The sequence below is a fragment of the Nematostella vectensis genome, chromosome 14, assembly GCF_932526225.1.
Source record: "Nematostella vectensis chromosome 14, jaNemVect1.1, whole genome shotgun sequence".
In the NCBI taxonomy this organism is placed as follows: domain Eukaryota; kingdom Metazoa; phylum Cnidaria; class Anthozoa; order Actiniaria; family Edwardsiidae; genus Nematostella; species Nematostella vectensis.
Window position 1 is genome coordinate 7,384,798 of NC_064047.1, and position 10,692 is coordinate 7,395,489.

The 10,692-nt window shown below is 39.6% G+C and overlaps 1 protein-coding gene across 1 annotated transcript; it reads left to right on the plus strand.

Moving 5' to 3' along the window:
* Window positions 1-4,133: 4,133 nt before the first annotated feature.
* LOC125559909 (short-chain collagen C4-like) lies at window positions 4,134-10,368 on the plus strand. The gene is made up of 6 exons (XM_048722172.1): window positions 4,134-4,386; window positions 5,189-5,235; window positions 5,454-5,480; window positions 5,816-5,851; window positions 5,995-6,138; window positions 9,767-10,368. Exons 1-6 carry the CDS (start codon window positions 4,205-4,207, stop codon window positions 10,246-10,248), a joined length of 918 nt encoding a protein of 305 aa, XP_048578129.1. The 5' UTR covers window positions 4,134-4,204; the 3' UTR covers window positions 10,249-10,368.
* The last annotated feature ends 324 nt before the right edge of the window (window positions 10,369-10,692 follow it).

Genomic DNA, 10,692 nt, shown 5'->3' on the forward strand with positions numbered 1-10,692 from the left:
GGCTTTCTTCTTTCTCGCATAGTTCTTCGATAAGACGGTCCTTTTCTGAAAGCTCACAATCAATACCACTCGCCATTTCTTCTGCCCTTATACGCTTCTTGAATTTGGTTTGAAGAAGGGTCCATCGATCACGGACGGCTCTCTTGTCTTTCAGCAGAAACTTTGGATTTTCTATCGAGTTTAGCGTTTCTTGGATGTTTACCCAAACCTTTCCACGGTCAGGACTCCCTTTTTTGTAGCTGAAAAGCTCACTAGCAGCCATTTCTCGGAGAAGCAAATTGTCGTGGTCGTCGGTCCACTCCATGGCTCTGATATATGAATGAAAATCCCCATTATCTTTAAAACAAAGCCCTAAAAACTAACCGAAAAAACACACTCACTGCTGTTTCTTTGGTGACGCCTCCATGTGCGGCCTAGAGCCGAAAAAATGTGAGAATCCGATCAAAAAGTGCCGTTAGAGATTCTAAAATTGAAGCTTACATAGTAAACAGTGACACAGGAGTGTTTTGTTAAGAAATTACAAGTTTGAAAGGCAAAATAAAGCAAAACTATTCTCACGTTTTCGACACAACGTCAAAATAGATAAACTCACGTCGGCGCGAAGCAACGACGGCAATTCATTTCACCCGGCAACTAGGACCGGAAGTTGAACTCACTTCCGGCTGCCGTCGCCTTCGCCAAAACGCCCGGTGCTTAAGTTCCCTAAACACACACACACAACGGCCGAAAGTCCACTTTCGGTTCTCAATAGACTTGCTAGCCAATTCCAACAATAAACGTCCCGTGAAGATAGTGCAAAGGCACTTAATAAATCACTTTTGTTCTTTCGGGGGTGGTCAGATTTTTATCAGAAAACTCACTCTCTCCACCCCCTAGAAAAATCGGATGTCGAACCCCCCAAGAAAAATCCTGGGTACGGGCCAGTAGAGTAGACAAGTGCCTTTGCTAGTCAAGCGGCATTCGTTTCTAGCGCTTGGAGACAACAAGGCAGATTTGGCACGATTCTTGTCGGAGGAGTTGATTGCGAACCCACCCCCAAATATCACACTTGTTGCTGTCGGTGGTTGTTTTTTTAAGCCGCCATTTTGTCTTGGCAGTGATGTTAGTATATGTGATATTATGTTGATGATAATGATGATAATGATACGTTATGGTTTGTAATGTGATAATAATGATGATGATGATGATTGATTATGGTGATTATGATGAAAAAAGATATTATGATTTATAATAATGATAATTATAGTGATAATTTTATTATGTTATTATTGTGATGTAAATGGTGATGATAACAATGATTATATTTTTTCTCCTAGGTGGCGAAAACTCCCCTCCCCGAGTTCCGCCATCAGGGAAGAAGAGAAAGCTTCTAAAGAAAGACATATCCGGTCCCATGGACACATTCTCCTAGACGCCCGTCAGAGGCTCAGTCAGCGAGGCGAGCAAAGATGACCCTGCGAGACGATTAATAATAAGAGAAATCAGCATATAAGTGAGGTGTCCTTTTATAATTTACAAAAAAAGTCTGGATTTTTTTAATCGGAACTTTTCCAAACAATCGTAATAGCTGATAATATAGTTGCAACTATAACGCTATTTGAAACCCACTACCATCAATTCACAGAAAATGTCTGGATCTTTTTGATTGGGACTTTTCCAAACAATCATGATAGCTGTTAATATAGTTACAACTATAACGGGTATTTGAAACCCACTGTCGTCAATTATTATTTACTGCCATAGAACTTGGACATATTCAAATTTGGTCTGACTGTTTAAGATAGTGTTCTGGGGAATACATCTTCACCAGCGGAAAATAATAGAAAACGCTATTTTTAAAAAGAGGAAGGGGGGTTAGTTAGCAAACTAGATTATATGTTGTTGTTGTTGTTTGCATATTTGTAAGACATTTGAAATATGTTTTCGTGAACACAAAAGAATGTGTTGTGTCATTGGGGAACAAAAACAAGTTGTTAATACGTTCCTTGTCACCGTGCTGAACTTTATAGAAAAGAAACATCGTTTAGATAAATCAGGAATGTATTGTAAATACAAAGTTGAAAATTGGAAAATAAATGTAGAGAAATATACTGTTGTAGCGGTTTTGATAAGCAGTATAATGAAATGAGTTATTCATTTTGTTGCACTCATCTTAAAATAATCAAATCTCAGCAGCCTGGCCCCAGGCGTTTTTACCGGGTTTCCTGTGCTCGGTGACGAACCGTAAGGTAGCTTGGGGGCTGGGACGAGCTCACCCACAGAACGGGGAGATGGTTTCCTGTGACGTCACAACTCTTACCATACACAGGAAACCCAATAAGAACGCCTGGGACTAGGCTTATCAAATCTCCTTTATTTCGTTTCAACAAGTGCTCTTCTTTCGTCCCTGCGATCGGTATAAAACACAGCTCGATTAATTTAAAGCCGCATTGTCACCAGTTTGCTTCCGGAGGTCCGTCGGAAACCTCAAAAGAATCTATTAGAATCCGCGCTGTAAAACGGGCCATCCGCTGTAAATTATCAGTCCTCGAAGAAATTTTCAAGACACTGCTTTTAAAATTTTGAAATATTTTCCGCAGTTTCCGTTTAAAATAATCGGAGATTGTTACGTAATCGACCGGAAGTAAACTAATGACAATTGAGCCAGTTGGACATATAATTAGCATATTTTACATTTTGAAAATAGGGAGTCATATATCCCCTTTGAATTACGTACTGACTAGAGAGAAGAAAAAGGGTTATTAATTTCGCTATTGTGACGGTTGCACTAAAAGTACCCTGGAAACCAGGGACACCTTATATTTTTCGAGCAAAGGTGGGCTGACTTTGTTTTCGACTTTCTAAACGAACAGGGTAAAGCGGACTGCCAACATCTCGACCGAACCCCAGGGCACATGAGGTGCGCGCGCAAGCGGCCCCTTGGCCGCCAAAAATGGGTTATTTCTTATCGAGGGTTCTTCAAATACTATCTTTTTTTCCTTATGATGCTAAGAGCGCGCTTGAGTGGCGATGGGGCTCATAGTGTTGTGTAATGATTCCACGGGAGGAATTATTTTGACTGGGATCGTACCTTTATTCTTATAAGTCAGTAGGATGAAGAGTGTTGAGGATTTACAATGTGGTCCTATTTGTAGCAAAACAGGTAGTACGTTTGATTGACAAGCACTGACCACGTGTGCGGAGTGCAGTGATTGGACAATACTTGACAATGCAAACAGTTACATCAGATATCATTAGCTGTCGGCAAAATTAGCGATAACAAAGGAAAGCTTTGAAAAGAATTTAAGGATACAAAACAAATGTCCTTTGCCATGAAACTAAGGGAGTCAGTAGGAAAGGTAAAAAGGTAACTTTGGAGAAAAAAATATGTAACTTGTAATCGAAAGTTACTGAACGGAAGGGGAAAGAACTATGATGGTCGCTCAAGTAGTGTAGGTGTGGTGTTTAATGACTTAGATTAGCATAGATAATCGGATTGCCAACACAGCAGAGCTAAGCACCACCTACTTGAGTGTGAGCGATCCTACGTGCTGTGCTAATGACACCGATAATTAACGTCCGACGTCTAAAGGAAACTATATAAACAGATTGCAAGTTTACCAACTTTATGGAAAGTTGAAGACAAATAAGTCCCGAAACATGTTACGACCACATAAAAGTCATTATTTCACTAATTCTTATAATTAAACGAACATCTTCCTATTCAAGTTAAATCAATAAAAACTAATAATGCCTCAAGAATGCTTTTAACCTTGAACAATCCCTTTAGCTAGAGCAAATATCTTAACTTCTTAACGTCTATTTGCTTACTACAATTAGTAAAATACGAATTCATTCTAACATAATCTATCTAACAGTTATCTTTATGTCGCTAGCGTGTACTAGGGATTCTAAAGGTCGGGGAATAAATCACTAAGGAAGGAAAACTACAAGATTACTTGAAAAATCTTGCTGAAGAGTCTAATTTTTTGACAATTAAAAAAAACTGCCCTGCAGGCATGGTCAGTAACTATACAAATTTCACTATAAATTAGTTCCTTTTGTTGCGTCCAACATGAAAATTCTTGTGTCTGAGTCGCTGTGTTTCTCAAGGTCATTTTCAGCTCATGGTTGGTATAAAAGTAACCGAAAGGGCACGGAAAGAGCTCAGAGTTCTCTGACAGCTTTTACCGACACAAAGTCTAAATCTCTATCGCCGATCGATATGAAGACGCATCTTCTTTCACATCTCGTTGTGCTGTGGTGCGTTGTTTTCTGTGCTCTGGCTTCAGGAAAGGAAATTCAAGACCAGGAGCTAGGGAAACTGGATGAGCCGGACCATCAGGTGGAAAAGCGTGCAAGCTTGATCGATGAGCTTGAAAAACGTCTGAAAAGTCTGGAGAAAAAGTAAGTAAATTTGAAACTCGAGTGAAAGGTATCCCGTCGTAATAGTTTCATTGCGGAAAACAAAATTTTCTTCATTAGAGTGTTCAATTTGAAATACCCTGAAATACCCAGATGTCCCTGTCTTGGTTAAAAACACAATGAATAGTCAAGCTGAAGACTCAAGCGCACGAGTCGTCTTTTTTGTCGATATATATAAACTGCATACTGAAAGTAGAGGGGAGAGCGTCTCGGCTTGACATTCTACGGCATTTAGAGACAAATTTTACCCACCAGATTCGTAGGTTTTATTAGCCATGGGCTTTGAGGACCTTTTAATTGTATTATCCTAGAGCCCGTGTTTCAGGAAACATGCTATTTAGGTCAATAGATGTTTTAAGCATGGGAAATCAAAATTGGCTCAGTTATCGGTAGAATGGAAATGCTTATGTGTAATTTAATGAGGCGATCGCACGCCTGAAGCATACTATAAACATACGATAACTATGGAGAAATGATATATTACTAAATCAGTTGAAATACTTACAAGGAAAAAAAAATTATGCCATCAAAAAGTTTCTCAAGTTTGACTCAGTCATTCATCTGATCAAGTTTTATTTGGGTGAAAATAAAATAGAATCTTGGTTCGTAGATTAACATCAGAGAAATCAACCCGAGAATGCCCCAGGCTAAAAAATAGTCACCTATATCGCATTCATATATAACTGGAACTTTATTATTACAAATTTAATTATTTGTTTTTCTTTTGTGCCACACACAGTATATTCTTAATTTTTTTTTCATCTAGCTTTAATTTTGTTTTCAGAATGAATGCACTTTTTTTAGGAGGGGCAACTGTACCTTGGCTTAGAGGTATGTTAAGCCCGTGTCAGTCACAAGATATGTTATTCTCTGTATTCTGTTATTGTTTTCATTCAATCCTAACCCGTACAAAAAGTTATTAAAACTTTGTGCTACATTTTTAATTGGTTCATTCTTGCAAGATCATTACCTGTTCTGTGTTTCGCTGTTTTATTTATTTTATTAAGGCTGATTTTTTTTCTTATTGAACTTCTAAATGTATCTTACAGGCAGGGATGGACGCGATGGAAAGCCAGGTGGGTAAAACAAAACGAGTTGAGCCAAGTGTGTATTATAAGGGGAAGGGAGGGATAGATGGAAGATTATTCATAGGACCGGGTATAAAGAGTAGGACAATAAGTGAAATATAAGAGATGCAATTATGGACGGGTTATTAAAGACAAATATAAAGGGCAATCATAGGCAGTATAAAGGAGAAAGGTATCATTTTCATAGGGTCACCGATTCAAAAATGTCCAACAATATTAGGGGGTTACTTGAGTAATGAAGAAATTTCACTATTCTAACATAAAGGCAGTTCTGTTATTTTATTAATTAAACTCTACATCTTTAAATTGCCTATGATTTGCAGGGAGAGATGGAAAGGACGGCAAACCAGGAGTAAATGGTGGGTGCTAACAACTCTTAGAAATTAGTCTCTTAAAGAGCAATGGTCATAATATTACTTCTTTTCATTCTCGTTGGGATTTTTGTTTCTTGTACGGAACGTACATATGCGAGCTCTGAACTTTTGCGTTATTGTTTATTAAGGTCTTCGAGGTCCTAAAGGAGCGCCCGGTGGTTGGGGGAGGACTGGTGCGAGGGGTCCCCCCGGTCCCAGGGGGTCCTCTGGTGTACAGTACGTGCGATGGGGGAAGACTTCGTGCCCAAGCTCCGCGCGGCTCGTCTACAAAGGTGAGATTTGGTCCGGTTTGCACAAACGCTAAAGAAATAGAACTTACTAGTGGGTACACGTGAAACATTCACGTTTATAATTCATAAAAAAGAACGTTATGATATTGGAAATAAAGAAACCAATATAACAGGATTGCTACCGATATATTTATTACAAATCAAATGCAGCGAACGTCTACATACAACCTGATCGATCACAGAAATTTTATATGCTACGCTAAAAAGTACGCTAAAATTATTTCCTTCTTTTATCCTTATTGGGGGCCCTGTGTTCATAGTGTTTGGCAGGAAATTGAACGTTGGCGGGAAATTGCACGACACGTTTGTATGGGCATTGAAAAGCACGAATCCTTGCTTTATCGGCCCGATCTAGATTTCTGTTAGTATTTTTGGTGGTGAGTTCCCGTACTATTATTTGTGACAGGGGCAGATCTAGCTTTTTGCCACGGGGGGGGGGGGGGGGGGGGATGGGGGGGGGGGGGGGGGGGTGATTCAAAAATTTTTGTCATTATTTTACCTTCGTAACGATTTTGGAATGAAAAGATACAATGAAAACAATAAAAAAAGACAGCCCAAAGGGGGGGTTAGACCCCCTAACCCCCCCGTAAATACGATACTGTGTGAAATACGAAGGTTGTGACTTTATGTACTTATAAGCTTACTTATGATCGGCTAAGTTTTAGATTTGTTTTGTCATATTTACGAAGAAAACATGGACCGACAGGATAACAGAACTGAATCTAACAACATATGAAAGTTGAAGGGGTTTAGAATCAGTTTTAATTCTATAGTTTAATCTAATATTTAAGTATTTAATCGATATTATTGTGACAGTTTTAAAACCTCGTGCGCTTTATGGCTTTCGTCGTGTCGTGCAAGACGCAAACTAAAGTCTTCAAAAAGTGATATCCTGTCAACATCGCGCTTCATTATTTTTTTTTTTCGAATGAACATTTATTGTGATTTGTTAGAAAACCACGAAGTTCTGGACGTCAATGGTGTTTTTGGCTGTGAGTTAGAAATACCTATTGGGTATCTGTGGAGAGCTCGAAAATGGCGCGTTTGCGAGTGCTTTCTCTCGCTAAGAAAAATCGTTGAATTGAAGCTTTTCTTTGCCTGATCATTTGAAAGTGGAAACCCAGTGGAAACCTTTCCCGGTACCCCCTATTTGCTAGGGATTGTCGTTCGTGTGGTTCTTGAGTTTTCTAGTTTCTCCTCTTCTCAGTGAAAGATGGCAGACACTTTTTCCTCAGCGTATTAGGGCCTATTAGATATGAGATATTTGCGTCGAAATTGGATAAAACAAAACAGAATAAAAACTGTTGAAACAACCGTTGAAAATCAAAACTGTCACATTGAAAATTTGCCGGAATTTTGATTAGACATTCTCATTGTTTCATTTATCACGTGACTTTGTCCACATGTGCTTTCGTGTAGAATATCAGGTGTGTCGGTGTCGAGGTGTGTCATGCATAACTGTTAAACACGAACGCGCACTATAAAAGGGACTTGCCTTAGGCAAGCTGTCATTTGTCATGTAACCTCACTCAGTGCAGAGCTCCGTAGAGAGGCCAGAAAGCTATAATAGAGCTTAAGATTGGTCGAAAACACATCATTGAAGTAAACACAGTCTATTTATTAGCCTTTTTCTGATAACAAAACGAAAAACAAGGGAGAATTAGATAGGTTTAGAAGTGATGAATTTTGAAAATTTGTTGTTTGTTCGCGCACGCACCTGAATAACGCCATTTCAAATGGATTTTTCAATCCAAACGAACGCGCGCTGTTTAATTTCTCAATGACAATTTTTGCTTTTGTTTTTGTAGAGAATTGACTCCAAATAATTTCCAGAAAATGCCTGATAGTTCTTTTACAATCTTTTGTACTTTACAGTTGTCGTAGTTTGTCGTACGGCTTTACTTTTTGCTGTTTTCTTCTGGCAGTTTTTCAGAGGTCCGCACTCAACGAAGTCTAGTTGTTAATGATGACGACCTGCGAGAGAGCTTGTGAAAAAGTTGGCGGAGCTATCCCTTTTATAGCGCGCGTTCGCGTTTAAAGTTCTTAAAACCTTTCACTTATATCAATCTAGCCAGAACAAAGCATATATACACTTTCAAATTCTGAAAAGGGGGATTGAATTTGATTTATATTTGAATTTTCTACAGATCTTTGATAATTTTCCTGGCGGCGCGAAAGGAGATTGAATCGAGTGAATAATAATTAAGTTTTGGCGGGAAAATCTGAAACAACGTATTTTTCTTAAATCGGTTAAAATTGAGACGGCAATACCACAAAATATTGGCGAATTGCTTTCTATTGCAATGCTACCCACAATGAAGCGAAGAATGATTTAAAGTCGATAATTGTATGCGAAAGAAGAAAATATCGTTTTGTTGTAGGTTTCAAAAACAGCGCGCGCTCGTGAGAATGTCGCCATCCTTGCGAATGCAGCGCGGGCCACAATGCAAAAAAACAAAACAATTCAAAATCTAATCTGCTAAATTTTTCAGATTTATTTTCTTTAGTTAAATAATTATTTGACTACCAGGTTGAGATATAAAGATGACGGTAAAAGTTGTAACCACACAACGTTCTTCAGCAATAACTAAGAAGACATGAAGACGGGAACCGGTTTAGCGCGCGCATATGTTTTCTCATGTAATTTGGTTGACATCTCGATCTACGTCACAAATGACTGGATCCGGGCCTTTCAGTTCACGGCCTTTTTTCCGAAGGTTGAACAAAATACCTCAATATTACAGATTTGAGTTATTCGCGCGAACGCCTGGTACATACGAACCACATACCATTTGGAAGATGGAAATATAAAGAATTGACAAAGTCTATCAACTCTGAAAGGATATATAAACTTTAAGGTAATTATTACCTTGAATTGCACTGCGCACCCCTTCTGCGCATAGTGGAATTCCGGTATAAAGTGCGCGGGCGCGCCACAGTTGTTGTATAATAAAACACAGCAAAAGGCGCACGTTTTTTACCTAAAATCGCTTTGACAGAAAAACGTCGGTTACCCCCCTTTTTTATTCGCTCAAATAGTTAAATATATACGGAAAAATGATATACTGAAAGAAGAAAAAAAAGTCTGCCGAAAACAATGTCTTTTAGTGCGATCTCTTAAAATGTGATTTGTTTTGAACATTAGCTACTACGGGTTATTGTTTAGGAGATCGGATTTTGGCAGCTCGACAAACAGAACTTAATTTTCTAAAGACTATAGGCACTCTTTTTAAAAACTAAGAGTTTGGATTTTTCCTTACGCGATCGGTAAAAACGCGTCAACTCTACGCCCCTCTGTTGTTAAAACGAGGTCGGTACCCCCATTTTTTTTTATTACATTTTTTCAAAGCCCTTAACTTCAATATTGTTTATGCCAAGTTTTAAAAAATTCTGGGTTGTAGAACTATTTCAAGGGAATTACTTTAAGGTGGATTGTTTGCAAAGATTGGTAAATTGAGATATGCAGCCAGTATTACTCCTCAAGACGTACTAAATGTGATTCAAATAATAAACCATCTTGCAAGGGGCTTATTTAGCATGGGGAAAGCGAGGTATTTTGTCTTTATTCTGCCATGTCATATATTGTAAACTCAGCTTTTTTTTCTTCAAGGCCGTGTCGGCGGGGAGGGGTATGGTCACCCTGGAGGTGCGGCAGAGTACGTGTGTCTCCCCGAGACCCCCCAGTACATAAACTACACCCCGGGACATCAGGGCAGCGGCTACATGTACGGCGCCGAGTATCAAGTCCATGACCGCAGCCCCTTCACACGTGGAAAAGCCCTACATGACCACGATGTCCCGTGCGCCGTGTGTTACGTCCCGTCCCGCAGCACCCAGCTCATGATACCCGCAGTCGCCCGCTGTCCCGCGGGATGGTCCCGCGAGTACTATGGCTACCTGATGACGGAGCATCACGGTCACAAGCACTCAAGTCAGTTCGTGTGCGTGGATCACGATGCCGAGTATGTCCCGGGCACTAGCGTTAGCCGTGACGGAGCACTGCTGTACCCCGTGGAAGGGGTGTGTGGGTCACTACCGTGTGCCCCGTATGTAGCAGGGCGTGAGCTGACATGCGTAGTCTGCACAAAGTGATTCTTATAACTCACAACAGCTGCATGACTGATAAAAATAAAATAACTGTAAGGTGTGTCTTTTCGTTCACATCTGTTGTATGACGGATTGAAGGATAATTAAAGATAAAGGTGACGGGTATAGACGGTGTTTCTCGTTTTGAATGCGACTTATTGGGTGAGCAGATGTGCAAATGGATATTAGAAATCTGAGTAATATAGGGATCGCTAGACGTTCTATGTACCCCACAGGGTTGCTCCCCACGTTTGGTTGTAGGGGAGGGGTCTTTTGTTTCTCACGTTTGCAAAGAATAGCGTTTGATTACACCCTTTTAAATACGAATATGATATGAAACAGCATGATGTTAACATCATCACAAGAAGTCAAATAAAGACCGATAGCTCTAAAGGACCTAAAGGTCGTACTTGAATTTTAATGTTGTATCTGAGTCTTTCATTATGACGT